General features: G+C 59.2%; 4 protein-coding genes across 4 annotated transcripts; all 4 read right to left on the bottom strand.

The window, feature by feature from the left end:
• Positions 1 to 210: 210 nt before the first annotated feature.
• SPRG_12954 (hypothetical protein) lies at positions 211 to 760 on the bottom strand (the record flags this gene model as incomplete). The annotated part of the gene is made up of 2 exons (XM_012353264.1): positions 211 to 254; positions 343 to 760. The coding sequence occupies 2 exons, from the start codon at positions 758 to 760 to the stop codon at positions 211 to 213; spliced, it is 462 nt and encodes a 153-aa protein (XP_012208654.1).
• A 1,714-nt stretch (positions 761 to 2,474) lies between these two features.
• On the bottom strand, positions 2,475 to 8,878 carry SPRG_12955 (hypothetical protein). Its single transcript, XM_012353265.1, has 14 exons — positions 8,494 to 8,878; positions 8,389 to 8,445; positions 8,138 to 8,341; positions 7,444 to 8,033; positions 6,391 to 7,384; positions 6,168 to 6,334; positions 5,669 to 6,107; positions 5,568 to 5,621; positions 5,071 to 5,520; positions 4,635 to 5,020; positions 4,175 to 4,585; positions 3,569 to 4,139; positions 3,160 to 3,545; positions 2,475 to 3,108 (listed from the first exon to the last, which is right to left on the bottom strand). Exons 1-14 carry the CDS (start codon positions 8,818 to 8,820, stop codon positions 2,568 to 2,570), a joined length of 5,577 nt encoding a protein of 1,858 aa, XP_012208655.1. The 5' UTR covers positions 8,821 to 8,878; the 3' UTR covers positions 2,475 to 2,567.
• Positions 8,879 to 11,307: 2,429 nt separating this feature from the next.
• On the bottom strand, positions 11,308 to 12,003 carry SPRG_12956 (hypothetical protein; the record flags this gene model as incomplete). The annotated part of the gene is made up of 5 exons (XM_012353266.1): positions 11,940 to 12,003; positions 11,763 to 11,895; positions 11,611 to 11,718; positions 11,487 to 11,560; positions 11,308 to 11,440 (listed from the first exon to the last, which is right to left on the bottom strand). Exons 2-5 carry the CDS (start codon positions 11,883 to 11,885, stop codon positions 11,308 to 11,310), a joined length of 438 nt encoding a protein of 145 aa, XP_012208656.1. The 5' UTR covers positions 11,886 to 11,895; positions 11,940 to 12,003.
• A 349-nt stretch (positions 12,004 to 12,352) lies between these two features.
• SPRG_12957 (hypothetical protein) lies at positions 12,353 to 19,056 on the bottom strand (the record flags this gene model as incomplete). The annotated part of the gene is made up of 13 exons (XM_012353267.1): positions 12,353 to 13,189; positions 13,237 to 14,576; positions 14,636 to 14,966; positions 15,012 to 15,254; positions 15,305 to 15,573; positions 15,626 to 15,801; positions 15,849 to 16,300; positions 16,348 to 16,431; positions 16,480 to 16,605; positions 16,655 to 17,623; positions 17,673 to 17,771; positions 17,819 to 18,253; positions 18,307 to 19,056. 13 exons carry the CDS (start codon positions 19,054 to 19,056, stop codon positions 12,353 to 12,355), a joined length of 6,111 nt encoding a protein of 2,036 aa, XP_012208657.1.
• Positions 19,057 to 20,118: the final 1,062 nt, after the last annotated feature.

Raw genomic sequence — 20,118 nt, forward strand, 5'->3', positions numbered from 1 at the left:
AGCCCGTCTCGGTGATGACGGCCTTGCTGCCAAACTTGGCGTAAATCGCCTGCCAGCGCACGTCCGTGTCCCGCATCGGGTCTGTGTACGAGTACGACGCGCCCGAGAAGAACGCGTACATGTTGACACCGACGACGTCGCACACGTCGGCGACTTCGGGGTGCGAGAGGAGCGCGCCGTCGATCTGCACCGTCCCGATCGCAATGTGACTCAGGCCCGCGGCGCTGAACTTGGCGCGGACGTCCTTGATCTTGCTAATGAGGTCGCCGACGCTCCAGCCGTTGGAGAGGTCTTCGTTGCCGACAAGGACGGCCTTGACCGTGCCCGGGTGTCGCCGCGCACCGTCGATTGCGGCTTGGACGTCGCGGGCGTAGTCGGCGCCGCGCAGCCAGATGCCTGGGTAGACAAAGAGGTTGTGGCGGGCGGCGGCGTCAATGACGTTGTCGTTGTTGGGCAGCCACGTCTGGAACGACCGGACGGCCGAGAAGCGCGTCGCGATCGTTGTAAAATGGGCGTCGATCTTGTCGGCTTGGTACGTGTCGTAGCAAATGGCCATGCCAAGGTTCGTCGCGCTGGTGCTGACAGTCTTCGCGTCACTCGATGACGACGTCGAAGCGGCGACGATGCCAATCACAGAACCGACAAGGACGAGCGCGCCGAGAAGGCCAAGGATGCGCTTGCGGTGCCAGCGGCGCGGGGCCTGCTTCTCGACGCGGAAGTCGTCGACCTCGCTCATGCTCGTCACGAGCTGCGAGTCCATTTTGGGTTGTACTTTGTAAAATGGGGCAGGCGACCGGCAGCGATCCAAAGCCAGCTGTTTCGATGGAACGCGCATCGGCCGCTTGGTCGAGGGGGGCCCCACAAATGGCCACATGTAGTAGCACTTCTTCAACCCGGACATGAGCTAGCCAGAAGCTTGCCAGTCGTAATGGAGCATCGACTGTCGACGAGCGAGTGCCAAGAAGGGCGGCGACGTCATGAAAGGTGCGCCATGGAGCGAATAGGGTACCCGTCGTACTTTTTAGTGGGGTCCAGGGCCCAGGTCCGGGGTCGACCTGATTCGGTGGGGCGACGACGATGGGCATGTTCGATGCATCGATCACCATCGCAGGGACCCATCTCTTGGTTTCCACCCATGTCAAATCGCTGCTCGTCTTATAGGTCGTATTGATGAGTGCACCTGTGGGTTGTGGTTACGCGTGCTTGTCTTGCTTGTCTTGCTTGTCGCGGCGTTCTTCTATCCAAGACGATGGAGTGCGATGTGGCCTTGCGAAGAAGACGTTGTTTGTTTGCCTGCTTGACCACCTCGCTCGCTTCTAGATTCCGGATTCCAGACTCGATCGCAAGTGTAGGAAGCAGAGGAAGCAGGCCAGTGGAAGCAGGCAGGGCGTTTTGAAGCAGCAGGTAATTTTACGTCACCCAAGCATCCTCTTGTCAATGACGAACGCGTTGGTGCTATCATCGCTACTGCTAAAAGCGTGCTCGTTTTCATCGACGAGCGCGTCAAGTGAGGTCAATGTGAATGGCGTCCTTGCTGGTTGGCACTCGTCGTACTTTGAAAGTCATCGCTCGTCACGAGTGTAGCTCGGCGATCGCCAAAGGTTTTAATAGTGAGTGTAGGTGGTGGTGTACGTACTTTGACGCGACTGTCGCAAGCCGCACGTCGAACGATCTTTGTCGCCATCTTGGTACCGGTGACCGGTACCCACAACATGCGACGTCCCCGCCGACACTCCCGCAGCCCAGCCCGCCGCCAGTCTTTTGCCAACCGTGGCGCCTTTAACGGTGTCGACTGCACCACCTTTCGACACGATATTTCTACCGGAGCAAAATCCGTACGACCAATTTTACCACACTATTCTAGGCGCTCCACAAGCATGCTTCACAAGGAGTGCTCGGAGCCGATGAGAAGGTGTGTATCGATGTTTCCAATCGAGTATGCTGTCGTGGAGCAGCCTACGGAAGACTGGCTGCTAGCAACAACGCAAGCCTACAATATAGATAGGAGCCTTCCGTCGGCTCATTTACGAGGAGTCTGGCTTTGACAGGGCTCTCCCAGAAGACTGGAAACGGGCGTCCCGAGAGCGTGCATTATTGCTTGAGCAAAACTTCTGACGAATTAATATGCCTTGATTGTACTAAGCGATAAAATACATTTGTTCAATTATTTCATTGGCCAAATTACTACCAGTTTCAGCCAATACCAGGTGATGCCACCCGAGGCGGCACGCCCGCGAGGCAGCCCGTCGGCCAAATCGCTTGCAAAAATGAAATCGCCCACACTTGGCATAGCGATAGAGGACATTTAGGAGAGCACTAAACGCGATATCGCGTCGACGTTGGATACCCACAGCCAGAGTTATGGGCTCTCAAATATTTATTTGTGGTAAACGCCATAAATAATCACCACTTGCCATATTCAACCACATCTTCGCTGCCTTCGCTCGGCTCAAATGTGAGTTCGCGGCGCCTGTGACTCGTCACGCAATCATCATATTTGCAAAGGTATTATGTATGTATATAACATGTTGTTTTTGCACTACAAGTTCTTCCTATGCACTCGTTTCTTACATGATGACGCACTTGTCCTTCTTCTTAGGCTTGATCTCATCGGTGCCGGTCGGCGTGCTCGAGGAACTCGGGCGCGGCTTGGAGATAGAGCTGGCCCGGACCTTGGTCGTCGGCAGTGTCACGTACAGAGGCAGCGTCAGCGGCGCCCGCACATAGTTCTCGAGGCCTTCGCCGTCGTACGACACGAGCGGGTCAATCTCGCAGAGGCCGTCCGCGTTGGTAAACGAGCCACCGGCCGCCACCACCCACGCCTTGCATCGTTCCGAGAGCATGGTCCGTGCCGTGCCGGGCGAGTCGACGGCCGCGCCCGCCGCGTTCTTCACGGGCGCAAATTCTGTCTCGCGCGTCGCGGCCAGAATTTGCATCTTGGTCGCGAGGCCGAACACGTCGAAGATGAACGTTTCGAGCTTGATGCCCGTGTTGGTTGACGGCTTGTCGACCACAAGCCCCGTCGTCAAGTCGACGTGCGGGATCTTCTTGTGTGCCACGTGGTACGTATTCATGTGCTCGCCACTGCAGCAGCGTTGGAGAAACTCCCTACACAAGAATGCATGAGGTGCCATGTCGGGCTTGGAGAAGGAGGGATACATGGAGTAAAAGTGGTTGCAAATGTTGGCCGCACCGTAGACAAGCTGGCCACTCGCCGCGTCGCGGAGCTCGCTCGTCGCCTTGTCCATCTCGCTGTACTCGACGACGCAGTAGCGGCCACTGCGCTTGGCAACCACACCGACGCTCTCGTCCGGGCGCGCCTTCCAGACGACCTTGTTGCCGCAGTCGGCGCCTTTCGCGATGCAGTAGCCCATGAACATCGGGTCGGCGACCTTGCACATGGCGTTGTCGACCGAGAACACGTGGAGGTACTGCACGCCACGCGCTTGCATGTCGTTGATCGCGCCGCTGAGCTGCAGCGCGCGATAGACGCCACCGTTGCCATCCGGCGCGCGACTCAACGCGCCGTGACTCGCGAGCATGAGCTGGCCACTCGTCGTCAAGCCACGGCCAGTGTGCCCTGGGGGCAGAACACCACTTGGCTCGGCGACAAGCCAAAGTACAACTGCTGCTCAAAGTACGTGACCGTCGCCTCGTGGTTGAGGCCGCTCGTGAGCACGTAGAACGGAATGCGGCCATTCGTGAGCAGCTCCAGCTTGCGCAACCGCTTCGCAAAGAGCGCGAAGAGCGACGTGTGGGACGGAAGACCAATGTCGTACAAGCCTTTCGGCCCGTCAAAGCCGAGTCGCGTGCCCTGGCCGCCGGCGAGGACGAGCGCCGCGACCTGCCCCTTTCGGATCGCGTTCAAACCCGCATCGCACCATTCCGCCGTGTCACTCGAGCTCTCGAGCGCGTCGACCTCGGTGGTCAGCGGCTCCAAGACGCCGGCGTCCGTTGCAGCGGGTGCCATGCTCGCTTCAAAGCTCCGTGTGAGGTGCTCCAAGTCGATCGACGCGAGGTCCTGGACCAAAAGCGCGGCGTCGTAGCGCGAGATGGTTCCGTTGTCAATGAACCGAAGGACATGTGCTTGGTTGAACTCGTGCAGCGTATGGCGCAGCGCAGTGGGCACGCAGTGGGCACTGGCAGCAACGTCCTTTGTGTCGAGCGTCAAGACAGTGGTTGTCGGCGTGAGCGCGTCGACGTAGGCCTCGAGGTTTTCGCCCGCAAACGAGACGAGCGGCGAGATCTCGACAAAGGCCAGCGCCTGCAGCATCTCGGGGCGGCGCACGTGGGGCGTGAGCCAGCGCTTGGCTTGGTCGCTGAGCATCGCCGCGCCGAGTCGGGCGAGTCGACGGGGTTCCCGGGTGCGTTCTTGACGGGTGCAAACTCGTCGTCGCGCGGCGCCGAGAGCACGGCCATGCGCTTCGAGAGCGGGAAGACGTCAAAGATAAACGACTCGAGCTTGACGCCCGAGTTGGTCGTCGGCGTCACCGTCGCGCCCGTCTCGTCGGCCATCGGGATCTTCTTGTGCGCCACGTGGTACTGCAGACTCATGTGGGGCAAGACCACGTCCCGCAAAAATGCCCTAATACACAGACAAATGAGAAGGCCACGCCGAGGCTCGACATCCATACAAGGTGTAAAAGTGGTTGCAAATGTTGGCCGCGCCGAAGACGAGTTCGTTGGTCTTTGGATCACGGAGCTCACTCGTCGCCTTGTCCATTTCGCTGTACTCGACGACGCAGTAGTTGCCACTGCGCTTGGCAACCACACCGACGCTCTCGTCCGGGCGCGCCTTCCAGACGACCTTGTTGCCGCAGTCGGCTTCCTTCTCGATGCAATAGCCCATGAAGAGCGGGTCGGCGACCTTGCACATGGCGTTGTCGACCGAGAAGACATGGAGGTACTGGACGCCGCTCTCCTCCATGCGGCGAAGCGCGCCCGACTTGGCGAGCGCCGTGTAGATGCCGCCATTGCCATCCGAGGCGGTCGCGAGCTTGCCAGCGCTTTCCAGCATGAGCTTGCCGTCCATGGTGAAGCACGGAAGCGTGCCTTGGGAAAAAAGAAGACCTGGGCCGGGTCCAGGCCAAAGTAGCTGTGCTGCTTGAAGAAGACGACCGTCGTGTCGTGGTTCATGGCCGACGTCATGACGTAGAACGGCAGCCGAATGCTTTGGGTCGCATCCGGGACAGCTTGCGCTGCGAGCGCCTGGAGGCGGACGATGCGCTCGGCAAAGAGCTGGAAGAGCGACTTGCCGGACGGAAGACCGATGTTGTACATGCCCTTCGGGCCCGAGAAGCCGAGCCGCGTGCCTTGGCCGCCGCTTAGCACGAGCGCGGCCACCTGGTTGTGCGCGATCGCAGAGATACCGGTCGCAGCCCACTGTTCGAGAACGTCGTCGGGCGTCGATGTGACGGCGTCGGCCGTGTCGAGCGGCTCGAGAACGCCCGTCGGCGCATGGTTGTTGGTCATCGACGTCTTGAAGATGGACGCCAAGTGGTCAAAGTCCAGAAACTCGAGCTACCATCGATATCAGCGGCCTGGAGACTCACGAGATCGCGTATTACATCGTGGATGAGCTGGTCGATTTCCTTGTGCGAGAGAAGGTTGTCGCGGTAAAACTAGCCATCGCGTCAATACGGCGCGTCACACTCAGGAAAATGCATACCTTGAGCACTTGGTCCTGCTTGGCTTCCTCGAGGCGCCGAATGAGGTCGTCCGGCAATTTGGGCGGCGTCAGACGCAGAGCGACGCTCACATGCGCACTCGAGAGCAGCGCGTGGTTTGCGTGCAAGAAGAAGTCGAACGGCTTCTCCGTGACGAGCGTCGACGGGAAATGCAGCGTGTTGCTCGCGATCGCATCGATGATGTCGACGAGCTGCGATGACGTGAAGGACGGCGGCAGCGCCAGCGCCGTGGCCACGCTCTTGGCGACATCGAGGACCACGTTGGGCGAACTGCCCGCGTTCTCTTTGGCGCACGCGGCATTCACGTCCGCCATCGACTTGAAGACGGCGAGGTCCAAGCCCGTGAACTTTTCGGGGTACGCCGACACGACGCCGATCCAGTCGGCGCCGCGGGTGGCCGCGAGCTGCGCCACGATATACCTATAAAAACAGCATAGCATCATCCATACTATCAAGCGCGCGTCGAAGCGCGCGTGTTACCCAATGTCGCCGTGGTTGGCAACGATCGCGACGCGGTCGCCGGCCTGGACTGCCGCGGCGAACGCGGTCGCGAGCAAGGCCGTCGACGGCACATGACTGGCGAGATCCAACGGCATGCTCAGCGGGACGGGCGCAATGCAGTCGTTGGATGCGTTGAGCTTGGCAAACTCGGCAAAGACACCGCCCGTCGGCACGTAGGCGCAGACGCGGTCCCCACGCGCACCGACGTGACGTTGGAGCCGACAGCTTGGACAACACCGGCGAGCGAGTAGCCCGGCATGTACTTGGTGTCATCACTCTGGGCGATGCGGTCGACATCGAGCGGCGAAATCGCCACAAACTTGGTGTCGACAAGGACGTCGTCGGCGTCGACGATCTCTGGCATCGGCTCGTACACGATCGCAATCTTGTTGGTCGGCTTGACGACCATCGTCTTCATGGACGACGTCGAGACGTACTCGTCGACCGACATGGCGCGCTGGCTGAGACGGCGGTTGTTGACCTCCGAGAGGTAGAACGGCAGCGTGCACGGGCGCTTGGCGAGGTGCGCGAGGTCTTCGCCTTCGTACGAGACGAGCGGCGACACTTCGCAGAGCCGCGTGTTGGCGACGTCCGGACGCAGCGCCTCCTGGATGAGCGCGATCCAGTGGCCTTGCGCCTCCGCCGAATCGCACTTGAGCTTGAGCCGCTTTCCGTTGCCGAGCTGGCACACAAAGCTGTCAACGTCTTTCGCGTACGGCTGGCACGAGATGACGCTCGAGGTCTTGGCGTTGCCCGGCTTCTCGGCCTTGTACGTGCGCACTGTGTTGGTCGCTGCGTTAAACTCGAGCACGCGCGGCGTCCAGCGCTTCATGCGCTGCCCACGCTTGAGGACCGCGCCTTTCGTGATGAGGTGCAGCGAAAAGTCACCGCCTTGGGCCTCGACCCACCGCTTGGCTTGCGCCGAGAGCAGAAACTTGGCCGACTCGGGCGAGTCGGCCGTGTAGCCCGAGCTCAGCGACGCGTTCGCGTTCTTGACGGGTGCAAATTCGTCTTCACGCGCGACTTCGAGTACCGCCATGGACGTCGCGTACGCAAAAATATCGAAAATGAACGCTTCGAGCTTCATGCCCGGCAGCGTCTTCTTGTCGCCAGCCTCGAGCGCGACCGCGGGAATGTTTTTCATCGCAATGTGGAACGGCAGGTCCACGGTCGTGAGGACGCGGTGCAAAAACGGTCTAGTATCAAGGTATCAATCCTCACCGACAGACACTATATATCGAGGAGAACGACGTACACGCTAAAGTAGTGGTTGCAAATGTTGCCCGCGCCAAACGCAAGCTTCCCGGAAGCTTCGTCCACGAGAACGGCGTTGGCCGCATCGAGCTCGCTGTACTCGACGACGCAGTACTTGCCGTTCTTCTTGGCGACGACGCCCACTTTCTCGTCCGGCGCGGTCTTCCACACGACCTTGTTGCCGACGTCCGTCTTCTGGGCCATGCAATAGCCGATGAAGACGGGATCGGCGACCTTGGTGAGCGCATTGTCGACCGAGAACACGTGCAGGTGCTTGAGGCCGCGGTCCAGCATGTTTTGGAGCACGCCGTGCTTGCGCATTGCGACAAAGACGCCGCCGTTGCCGTCCGACGCGCGCGCGACCTTGGTCGGCGTCTCGAGCATGATGTGGCCCGTCTTGGTGAGACACGGCAGCGTGCCTTGCGGAAAGAAGACGACTTGAGTCGGCGACAAGCCAAAGTAGTTGTTGGTTTCGAAGAAGAGCGTGGTCGCGGCGTGGTTCATCTCGCTCGTCATGACATACAACGGAATCGATGGCTCGGTCGGGAGGTGCCCAGACGCCTTGGCGTTCGATTGGAGCTTGAGCAGGCGCTCGCAGAAGAGTTGGAAGAGGGATTTTTCGAGAGAAGACCAATGTCAAACATGCCTTTCGGGCCGTCAAAGCCGAGGCGCGTGCCTTGGCCGCCCGCGAGCACCATGGCGGCGACCTCACCGCGGTTGATGGCCTCGTAGCCGGCCGCGCGCCACGCGTCAATGGCCTCGGTCGACGACGAGAGAAGCGAGTCGAATTCGTCGAGCGGCGAGATCGAGCAGTTGGTCAGCGACGCCTGCGCCGCCTTGTCAAAGAGGAGCGACTCGGTGTAGATCTTCTTGATGTACGCGACGTCCAGCGACTCGAGCTACGCAGCGCGTCTTAGATATACGTGCATCGACATTCGAGACGTACGTCGTGCACGAGCTGCTTGACGTCGTCGTCACTGTACTTGCCCTCTTGATCGACAAACTAACATTCATCATCGATGAGCGTTGCATAGGCACGAGAGCCCAATACCTGGAAGACGCTGCCTTGCTCGCCGTCGGCAAACGCCTTGCGCAGCGCGGTAGGGACCGACGGATGCTCGTACTTGGGCGTCGTGTCTTCGACAGCAAAGCTTGTCCGGCGCGAGAAGCTAGACACCTTGCGCGGCGATCCTGGCGATGGCGCCGCCTCGGCAGCCACGGGCGAGCTCGGTGGGAAGCTCGACGAGCGCGATCCAGCGCGCGAGAGGCGAGGGCTCTGCAGAGCCACGTCGCCCGTCACGACGGCGCCTTCCAACGATGGTCGCGGACTCGCTGCCTGTGGCGAAGATGGCACTGTCGTCGTCGGCTGGGGGTCCATGGCTCGCTGCTACACTTGGCGGGACTTGGTCGTCTGTGGTTGGTATTTTGGGTGTTGCGAAAACATCCCTGGCAGTTTTTAATCTTTCGGTATCCGGCGGTCTGTGACTAATATCCGGATATTGCAATGTAAGCAACGACCAGCTCGTTGCTAAAACGCACCAATGGTGGGCCGCTATCGACTTTATCTCGCATCGGATTGGTCAAGATTAGCAAAACAGAGCTTTGCCACCGACACCGCTTTTTTAAAGCACAGAAGCGTGTCAGCGTATCGGAGAGCAATTCCACCTCCCGAGTTGCTCCTCACCTCGGAGTGCAGAGGTGCTGACGAACTGCATGTAAATGCAGCAGATATGCGTGTTTCTCCTAGTACGCGGCGTCGCCTCGATTCCCTGGGAGCTTGTTATCGCACCAAGATACGATTTCATGATGGCGGCTACAACGTCGAAAGAGCCAATCAGGTGCAGGCACGTTGCTTTCTTTCGAAGGGATTGGATAAAAGTCCCTTTAGTCATTACTGGATTTTTCTCTATTCGGATCCGGTAAACATAGCAATACGTCTCCAAAATATCTCTTTAAAACAATATAATCATTTACTGTATATTGATATATACAATTCTATATACTTTATTGCCATATTGATTATTGAGACAGTTTTGAAGTACATGAAGGCAAAGAGATAGTATGGGATAAGAATCCAGCGTGCCACGCCGCCTGCATCGGCGATCGCTTGAGAGCGCCGCCTCTGCAGCGTCCCTCGTCGCCTTGCCACGTTGGGTTGACTGCACCATACAGAAGTCGAGTAGTAACTCACGCTCGACCTCAAGCGACTTGAAGACTCCAACGACGCCGAGGCGGTTGGTTTTCTCCTACACATATACTAGTAACGAATTAGTTGATTGATTATTTTGATTATTTCGCCCAGTGAGTTTCTTCTTCATCTTAAGAAAGGTTTGGCGTGTCCTATGGCACTATATGACAGAATTATGACGGGAGATAATATTGTACACGCGCGGTGGGACTCCAACTGGCTCTGATGATCCAGCTCGGCACCCAAGGCTTCATACGCAACAAGGAGCTGCGTGGTATCAAGATCGAGCCCTTGGCGATTGTCAGCGAAAGGTCGAGTCCACACAGCAGCGATCCGCGATGCACCCCGTACTTGACGACGTCTGGTTGACGACATGTCGTTGAGCTGTAACATCTTGTGATCCAGAGGCCGCGGCCACAGCACGGGTCGCTACGACCCACTTCAACAACAACAGCACGGGTCGCTAAAGCGGATGAAGAGCGCCTGGCGGCTGTGGTGCATGTCAACTCCGACCGAAAGCCCACGATAGGCACTTGGCGGTGCACGCGTCTCGGTGCGACCTTGCTTGCTCGCGCTTCCTGTGTGTGCCTGGTCTGAAAATGCAGATCGGACTTGCGATCCCCGCAGCTACTCGAAAAGTGTTGAGGATGGTGCAAAGCTATGTCTTAATTACACTTCGTTTCACTATTGCTCGGTGGCACCGAGCTATTGGAGCATGCGGACGACAATGCCATCCCCGGTTCCAAGGCCTGGGACGGTACACTTGAGAAGGGAGCTGTTGGAGTGTGGCGTTTTGTCGTATATTCTGTAGCAGAAGCGATTTTCTTAATCTATTGACGCCCCCAAGCAACCGCCCCGTTTGACAGGAACCAGCCACTCGCGTACTCCATGATTGAAGTCGATCGCACCGCCAATCCACACACAAAACCATATCTTTCTAGGGACCCCAGCCAACGCGCACAAGAAAAATGGCACTCGTCCCATACGGAACGCACCACTTGAAAGGCAAACGAAGCAAACGAGTTTTTGAGTTTTCGGAGCCATGGAAACGACCCGTTGAGACTTAAATATCGTACATCGACGTTAGTGAACATTGTTGGACAATGAGGTGTCCGCAGCGACGATGTGGTCCTTCTTGAGCAGCCCGAGACCGTAGCCCAGAAATTTCGAGCCATTCGTGTCCCTACACCACTTCAGCTCTCGCTTTGTTCGGAGTCGTACCGCGTGCTCTCGGCCTTGGAACGAGGCCGACGATGCGCCCTACGCCAGCTCTCGATGAGCGCACGAGGTTGAACTAAATGCACCGTACAAAGGTTTGGTTTGTCCCAACTCGCTCGGCGCGGAATGGGTCTTGTTGAGAGCAATCTCATGCAGCGTTGACGGCGGGGGAGCTGGCCGCGCTCACGCAGCAAGTTGACATGTGCAAGGGCCCGGTCGTCGCGCGCTCCATTCCACTTGGCCGTCCCTATGCCATGTGAATCGCAGCACTTATCATTTTCACCACCTTTTTTGACGCAGTGAAACGGGTTGCGTTGAATGTTGACTGCCTCGCCGTCGGCTTCGGCAAATACGACACCGTACCCACGCTACGCAATAGCACGGTCAAACGATGGAAAATATTGTCCATACCATGAGTGCCGACTCCTTGGCACTCGCGCCTAGACATCCATAGGTTGGTCAATGTGTCATCATACCCAGCCTACCGATCGTGCTTTGCGTGAGCTTCATTTGGGCCATGTGCAGATCGACCATGGCTTGGTTGTACCGGTCCGTCCAGACCGCCACGTCATTCGTCGATGCAATCAGCTTTCTATGCGATCGTCTTGATTGCGCGGCGAGCGACTTGGATGCGATACCGTCGCGTCTCGAGGAGCTGTAGTTGGGTCGTCTCGAGCTCCTTGTGCATCGCGAGGTACTCTTTTTCGGACGTCTACAGACAATATTGGTCATTGTCGAGGACCCGAACATGTCATGCCAGACGTGGAGGAGCTTTGTACTGCAGCGCACGGTCGCACGAAGTCCGTTGATCTCAGCGCGACTGTGGCTCGCCTCTTCCTGGGCCAAGAGAGCGCCTTTGGTCGCGACCGTCTATGAAGGGAGAGTCATCATGCTAGCATAGGCTTGCGTCGTACGGCTTCGGTGGCGAGGGCACGGAGCTCGCGCTCGCGGAGGTGTGCGGCTTCGAGGTCCAAGAGGCGCTGCGTGCGCTCTTCCTGGAGCGCCTCCAAGAGCACGTTCACTTGCCGGTTCTTCATGAGCGTCTCCCTGCTTCCACGTCAACGACGTCATCAACAAGAATCAAAATCCACCGCTCGGCGCGCTCAGCGGCAATGTCCTCGTGGAGCTTTGCGTTTTCGGCCTCAAGCGCCCTAAAGAGAGTGTTGCAGGTGCAGACTCTAATTAGTCTACTTGATGCGGCCTGCTTGAGCTACTCGCAGATTGAGTTTGAGTGCCATCGAAGCGTCCGAATGGAGGAAGAGGCGTACACTGGTAGCGCAAGCGCGCCATCTCGAGCGACTGCTCAAGCTTTACAATGCGCTCCTGCGACGCCACGCCATTGGTCGACGACCTTGTCGACCGCCACGTACCTCGTACTGCCTCGACTGGAGCGGCATCGTTGTCCAAAGCCCAAGTCGAAGCCCGTTTCACGGTTACGCGATTTAATTGCATCAACTTTGGACGAGTTGTCTAGTTCGGTTGTAAAGTGGACTAGAGACATCGACTAGACTACAAGGTGCGCGAACCGCGACGAGCGCTTGGCCGCCGCGAGGAGCGCGTCGACACCGACAAGGAGATCGCCTTGCGCGCGGAACGAATTGATGCCACTGCCGGCGCTCGACCCTAGCACGGGCGGCGACGACCGGAACCGAAACCCGTGGTCTCGCGTCAGCTGCGTCTGGAGACGCTCAAAGGTCGCTGTGGTCTGAGCCGACGGCGGCATCGGCGGCGTCTGCAGCGCACCGTGCAGTTGCACACCCCGTAGCACGAGCATGTGCAAACTCAGGTCGAACGTATCGGGCAGCGTCTCATCCCGCGGAAGGGCCATGCAGTTGAGCGCAAACCCGAAGAGCTGGCGATGCAGCACCGACCTATCATGAGATCTTAGTTGGAGCCAGGGGCCACGAATTACGTACGTGAGGGGTGAGAAGACGGGCGCGTCCGGCCACATCAAGTGCGACACGAGGTGCTCGACGCAAAGCTGCAAGCTGCACGTGAATTCGCGCGCTGTCCCAAGCGTCGTTGCCTCGGAACTGCAGGTCCAAAGCAGTTGCAAGAGCGGAATCCAGTCCTCCGACCCAACGAGCGCATGGAGGCGGGTCGACACAATCTCGTGGGCAAAGGCCTCCAGTACGAGCCGTCGCAGCGCCGGCGCTTGCCGAAAGAGGCCGCGCGCAAAGTAGTCGGCTTCGCGCTTGTAGCTTGGCAAAGCAGTCTTCGACTCGATCGGGTAAAACGACGCGAGGCCCAACGGTCCGTCGGGGTCGACGAGGTTGTACAATAGAGTACGCAAGGGCGATGAGGCGAACCCGCCTTCGTACAGTCGGTACACGGACGCCGTCTACGCCAAATGGTCGGCCATGGAATGCATACGAGTATGTTATGAACCTGGGCGAACCAGTCGAGGAGCGTCGGGTAGTGCTGGACGGCCAAGAATGTTCTTGCGACGTCGACGACTTGGATCCACGGCTTGGGCAGCTTGGATCCAAACCAAGACGTGGGCGGCCCCGGCTTGTCTCGGAAAATTGACGCCACTTGACCGTGCAGAAGGCTCTCGGCGGCCGTCGAGTGCGTCGCGTAGCTCGCGCTGGGAAAGAGTTCGCGCAGCCAGACGTGAAACACGAGGCTCTTGCCCCGCGCCAAGTGTCCGCAGCCTTCGAGGAGCGCGCCAACGCCGTCGTAGAGACGGGCAACGTACCGCACGACCCGCTCGGTCGCCGAGGACCCGCGCTCGACGGCTGATAGCACGCGGGCGTCATAGATCGTGTACGGCAGGACCGAGTCTTGAAAAGCGTGCAGCGCTGCCCACTGCGGGCGGTCGAGACAGAGCTCGAGGAGACTGGCCGCCGCACCGTCCAGGACCGCGCCGAGCCAGCCTTTCGAGACATCGGCCACCACCGACCGGAGAAGGTGCGGGTGCGGTGTGTACATGGTTGCAATGTTCTTGGCAAACGCCCGCCATACAGAAGTGCGATGAGTGGCTTCCACGTGGTGCAGAAGCGGCGTCTGTGGCGCCAACGCGCGCGTCATGTCGGTCATGACCTCGTCCGACGTCGTCGCGTCCATGAGACAAAGCAGCCACGCCTCGAGAAACAGCGACTCGCGCCGGTGCGTCTGCGCAAAGGCGGCCACGAAGGCTACCTTGTCGGTCGCGCGACGCAGCGCGTACGAGAACGTTCTTGGAAACACGAGGCGCAGTGACGCAGCGGTCGTCGACGCCAGCAAAAGGTCCCAGCTCGTCCCCGGCGCGAGCGAGAGGACACCACCGAGGATCGCTATTGCGTTTGGTGTCTGCGGCGCATGGAGCACGAGCTTTTGCAGCGACGGTCGCAGCTGCTTGACGACGTGATCGCCAACATGGGTTGTCACCAAGGACACAAACGTCATGGCTGGCATCGTCGACGGCGAACCATTGGTCGAGAGCAATGCGTCCATGTCCAGAGCCGCCAAGAGCGCAAGCTCTTCGGGGTCATCAAACTCATCGACGGGCGCTGGCGCCGGCACCGACGTCTGGGGCGGCAAGAGCGCGTCGAGAAGGTCCAGCGCGAGTCGTATCGTGGTGGCGGGCACCTGTTGGAGAAGACTGGCTTGAAGCACCGCGTCAAGGCCGCTGTTGAACATTGCAATCAAGCAGCTCGCAACGTCATCGACGATCCCGGCGGTGAGCTCCAGCTGCTTGAGCGCTCGTACAATGTCCAGAAAGCAGTGCAACGTCAAAGCAATGTTGGCTACCATACGTCATCTTGGTGAGCATGGAACGATGAAACATACAGATGAGGTGGAGTACCTTGCAGCACCACGAGTGGCGACACGACGCGCGTGTCGATCGTCGTTTTTGGTCGACCAAGCTCGTCCTGAAGCCGCTTGACCATGTCTGTGAGGAGGTCGCTCATCGACGTCACGAGCGACGGCAAGCACTGCCGAGCGACCGAGACGAGACCGCGCGCCAAGAGCCAGAGCGCGTGCAGCGCGAGGCTGTCGTACTCGAGTTCATTGTTGCAAAAACGGAAGATTTCCTTGGCGTAGTAGCCCACGTCCCGCTTGAGCGCTTTCGGCTCCGTTTGCGACGTCAACGTGCTCAGCGCCATGGAGAGGAAGACCGTGCACTGCGTGAGGGCCTATACAAAAACATTGCAGGCGATTCGTAGCAGCGCAAGGTGCACCGTTGCTCGGTCGTCGAGCCACGCAGCGAGCGGCTTGGCTTGTCGCCGCGTGCTCGCGTTGGTTTGGGCCGTCGCCGCCGTCGCAGGTGCCGCGACGACCGCACTCGGTTTGCTGGAGGCAGCGGTCATGCCCGACCAGTTCCATTTGGCGGTCGGAGTGACGGCTGCGGGCTTGAGGATCGTCAGAATTGGATGCCGGAAGCGATTGCGCTGGACAGTTTTGTCCAATTGACGCAGTTGCATCTATGTGACATTGATGAAACGAGGCATGTAGGGGCAAGAGGTTTGTCTACCGCGATGACGCGGCCCATGAGCTCGACGGACGAGCACTGGTCGATGGCATCGACGAGGTTGGTCGTCCCGTCCGTCGCGAGCTCGATGAGGAAGCGAGGAAAGCGGCAACTGCAAAACTGCGGCATGGAGCATGTGCACGCAACGTGCTTGCGCAGACACGGGCAGTCGCCGTCGTTGCACGCATGGCTGGTCGACGCAACGCACGAGCACTGTCCCGGGTGGCTCGATGCGCCTTGGCTCAAACTCAACACAATCGTCACAATGGGCACTAGTTTCAGTGCCATCAGGAACCTCATTTCTCGATGGTACAAGCCACGTACGATGGTTGGGCGTCCAGATCGACGACAAGAGCAAGAGCCGCTGGAGCACGCGCACGCGATAGCGCTCGACCTTGTCCAATGGGTAGTCGTACTTGGTAGCGTCAAAGCGCGGCGAGCATGGCAGCGCGTCCATGGACGCAAGGAGGTACCCGACAAGCGCCCAGTGGTGTAGCGTTCTATTCCAATCCATCATGAGCAGCCGCCTGGAATGGAATGCGCCGACTCAATCGTTGGCACGGCAAGGGCGAAGAGCGGGGCCAATGCGACGGTCGTGTCCCACACGAGCTCACGAAGCAGCATGTCCAGGCTCGTGGATGCCTCCGCGACGAACGTGGCTGCGATGACTTTGCGAAGGTGCGGTAATAGCTCGGTAAAAAACGCCCAGAATTCGACACCGTGTAGACGCATGAGCTGGAGCCAAAGCGCGTCGTAGCCGTCCGCGCCCGTGTTTAAGAGGTGCGGGACATGCAAGTGCATCTCGAGAAGGAAGAGCGCGGCGGCTTGCTGCGTTTGTTTGCCAGGCACGAGTGACACACAGTGCGCGTGCACGCTCGTTAGTGCCGACAAGAGTGGCGTCGACGCTGCTTCGGTGAGCTCCAAGTAGTAGTAATATGCCGGCGTCGTCTGGAGCAGTGTGGCGACATGCGGAAGGCAGGTCGTCGTCAGGCGAAGCTCCTCTAGAAGAAGGTGCTGAGCCTTTTCTTTTGACGGGCATCTTGGACAGCGAGGTACGAGGCAAGGCTCGCGAGCAAGTGACTGCAATCGGCCGCTTGTGCCACCAAGGCGGCTTCGTCCCGTGCCAGCTCCTATCGACCAGATGAGCTTGGTCAAAGACCATCAATGCCGATGAGCACCTCGTCCGACAACGTGTGCGACTGCGTGGTTTGCTCCAGCCACATTGCTTCGGCGGTCTGGAGGTCGCAGAGACGATGCCGCAATGACCGAAAGGCCCGCTGCAGCACGGCACCAATCGGCGCATCCTACTCCATTGTTCATAAATACGGTTTCTCCAGGGTTCGAAGTGGCGACCTCATGAAAGAGAGAGGGCGACAGATGTGGTGTCATCATGGTGCGGGCTTCAATACGCGCAAAAACGTCGGCCGAGTACACAAGTAGCGTTGGCAGCGCGTCAGAGACATAGTCCAAGACACAGACATCTGGTGTCACGGATGGCTCGTCCGCAACCGGTGGCGACGCGGTGGGTAGCGCTTCGGGCTGGCGTCGGGACGCCGACACAGACTTTTTCGGTGGGAAAAACGGAATGAGCGGCCGCGATCGCTCCTGCCGATGTCGCCAGAGCGCTTCAAACACGTTGCGGGATCGGGACCGCTTGGGCGGCTTGGGCGCTGGCGCGATCGTGGCTGGGGCTACCGAGCGGGAGGGCGCCGGCGCAGACCGGCGCGTCGGTTTGACGAGCGCCTTCCAGTCCCACGTTGTCGACTCGAGCACAGCTGCCGGAATCGTACGTCTGTTGAGCGTCCGGGGCACAAACACGGTCGGCGCATCACATCGGTCGTCCGTGTCGTCGTATCCCACGTCGTTGTCATTAGGTGCGGGCTCGAAGAACCACGGCAGCGCTGACTGCTCTCGGTGCGGCGGTGCGTGGTACACGTCGTCCCATAGCAACGGCGTCGTTGCCGGCTTTGCTTGTTGTTTCGTGATGGGTTTGGTCTTGTCATGGCGCTTGGGCCGGGTGGACGGCACTGCGACCGAGGCGCGGGGGCGTGCCGGTCGCGTTGTGTGGAACTGCTCGATGAACGCCGGAATTGCGGTCTCGGTCGACGGCGCCTTGTAGTAGTCGTCGTCGTCGCTGCTGCTGCTACTGTCGCTTGGACTCGCTTGACGCTTCTTTGTCGGTGGCGGCGGCATCTGCGATGGCACCGACAGCCCGTCTCGGTGCAGTCGCTGCAGTGTCGTGTCGCGCAGCTGGCGCAGCCAGCTTGCAAACGCGTTTACTTGCTCTTTCCGCTGATCGTGCTGGAGGTTCTCGACGGGTTTCTAGACGAATGACTCAGTTGTACTACCGCAGAGGAAATGCCCGACGTACGATGGACTTGCCCTTGGCGTCTAATTTGCGCAGAATCGCATCCAAAATATCTTCTTCCCGGATGATCGAGAGCGCGTGCAGCGCTTCGAGTTCGAGAACCTGCCCACGCATGTCACGCCTGATCGGTTGATGCACGGATACACTACCTTGTCGTAGAGTGCGAGTGGCGCCAACGAGCTGCCGACGAGACTCTCTTTGGCGCGGCCAAACTCGGCGAGCACGAGTTGGAACTGCTCCGTGTGCACTGCATACTGGTGCAGAAGGTCCTTGGACGTTTTCCCGAGGCGAAACCCCGTATCTTTGCGCACGTCGTCCGGAAGCTCCATTGCGTTGTCTTCGGGTTGAATAAAGTTGTCGGCTTCCTCGAGGTACCCGCCGACGTACCGCCGCTTCTTGGCGCGCTTCTGTCGCCGAACACGGGGCTGCGGTGCGTCCTGTGGCTCGTCGTCGTGCGTCACCGGGCTCCATGACCCACCCTGAAAGTCGTAGTCACTTTCAACCTCCGTAGGTTGGTCCGCATCGTACTTGGCGACTGGTGACGAGCTCATGATGGCCTGCGTCACGTCCTTGGTCACGTCATGCTCGTGGAGAGACGGCTCGGTCCAGGTGGTCGCCTTTTGGCGCTTTTGATGACGCGCTCGTCGTCATCCGAGTCGCCCGTGGTGATGAAGAAGTCTTCGTTCAGGGGTGCCCGTTTTGGCATGGCGATTGGTCGAGGGATTGCCGGCGTCTCTGGTGGCTGAAGTCGAGGCAGACTGGGCACGAACACGTCGTCTTCAGCGCTGCTACTGCCCTCGTCGTCGTCGAGGATGCGCGTTCGCAGGTGCTCCGGGGCGGGCCGAGGTGGTCCGTCCTTTCTCGATCGCTTGGGCTTGGGTAGTAGCTCCGCCGTTGCGTCGAGGTCGGCCCGGCGCTTGCGGCCATACTCGTCCGCAAACTCGTCGTGGAAGAAGACGCGCGAGTAGCGCTGGCGCGCGCGCTTCTGGTGGATGTCGGACGGCTGCACGTATGCAACGTCGACGCGCTTCTCGCTGCCGCCGAGGAAGTAGCGCACGTCCACAAACGTGTCGCCGCCGTCGCTGTACACGCTAATGACCCGCGCTGCGCCGCCGATCTTGTTGATGCCTGGCCACGTTCGCGTCTCGACCTCGACGAGGTCGCCGACCTTGAACCCATCCTCGTCGCCGACCTCGTCCTCGTCGTGGGCAGCGTCGGTCGCCGGTGCTTCGGTCGCCGGAGCTGGAGCGTCGGGTGCTGCTGGAGCTGGAGCGGCAGGTGCTTCTGGAGCTGGCGTCGGCGGGCGGAAGCCGTAGTAGCCGGCGTCGTCGTCCTCGGACTGCGAGTCCTCGACGAACTCAAAAGCCCGCGCAATCGTCGACTCCATGCTTGTGCTCTGTGGTTTCGACGAGGGTTTTCATTTCCCACGTGGTATTTTCACATACATCACACGTGTGTGGTGTCGATCGGTCAAACGCGCGTGTGTATGCGTTAATTGCGTTAATCTTCAGCGTTCCTGCGGATTGCAGCCCATATCCGATACACTCATTGTGATTAGGAGATGCATTCAAAGGACCAAGACGACCATCCATGATAGCGCCTCTTCGATAACATTGGACGATGACGACGTCGCACCGTCTGCGTAATAAGGTACGTTTATTCGCGCTAAATCAACACAGCAGACTGAATTCAAGGATACCGACGAGGCTGGCTACGACGATGGACAGCTTACCGTCGGTACCGGTAGGTCAAAGGCTCGACTTGGCTAGAGCCCCAAGTTGAAACCAATACAAGAGGCTCTTTTCCGCAGCTCTGTTGTCTGCTGCGGTAATCAACACCAAGCCGCTCGAGCGACTCCATGCTATTGCCTCCAGAGTGCAGACCCTCTTATCCGTGCCCTCTAAACATGGTTGCGCTTGGTGGGGCGCCGACGCAGGTTGGAGAAGCCAGGGCCGTATGGAAGACGCTATCAGCAATTGTCGCCGTGCGGGGGATTGCAGCGAGTCCAATATTCAACCCGGGCCATCGTACTGTAGGATTACTGTACATCGACGACGCAGCAATGCAGTAGAGTATGAGTTACTGGGTGTTAGTGCACCTGGGACTACGCTGCGAGAATCACCGACCAAGTCGTCATTGCGTCGGCGGCAAATATTTGACGTCGGCGCCTCTGCTACCGCACTCGGTGGATCGGTGCTTGCATCATCATCACCGAGATATTCACGTGAGAAACAGTGAAAAACACTGCATGATCTTGGTAATTGTATGGACGTGGGATATTTCCGGTGACCAGGTGTTGTTCCAAGGATACGCCGACCGATCCCCAGGGTCATTTCGAGATTGGCCGGACGATGACGACGACGACGCCTGCCGCCCGGGAGCTGGCGGCGCCGCTCCTCGCTGCGCTCGACGACGAGGCCAAGAGCCTCCTGCAGCCGCTGCTAGACCA

This window comes from Saprolegnia parasitica, assembly GCF_000151545.1.
Source record: "Saprolegnia parasitica CBS 223.65 unplaced genomic scaffold supercont2.119, whole genome shotgun sequence".
Classification (NCBI taxonomy): domain Eukaryota; phylum Oomycota; class Saprolegniomycetes; order Saprolegniales; family Saprolegniaceae; genus Saprolegnia; species Saprolegnia parasitica.

What these genes read in the sequence shown, in the direction of transcription:
- SPRG_12955 (XM_012353265.1), bottom strand. Translation starts at nt 8,820, where the DNA reads ATGGACCCCCAGCCGACGACGACAGTGCCATCTTCGCCACAGGCAGCG. An exon ending in AGCAAGGCAGCGTCTTCCAG is followed by an intron (nt 8,446 to 8,493) that starts GTATTGGGCTCT and finishes GATGAATGTTAG; the next exon opens with TTTGTCGATCAAGAGGGCAA. An exon ending in GCGGTGAGGTCGCCGCCATG is followed by an intron (nt 8,034 to 8,137) that starts GTGCTCGCGGGC and finishes CTCTTCTGCGAG; the next exon opens with CGCCTGCTCAAGCTCCAATC.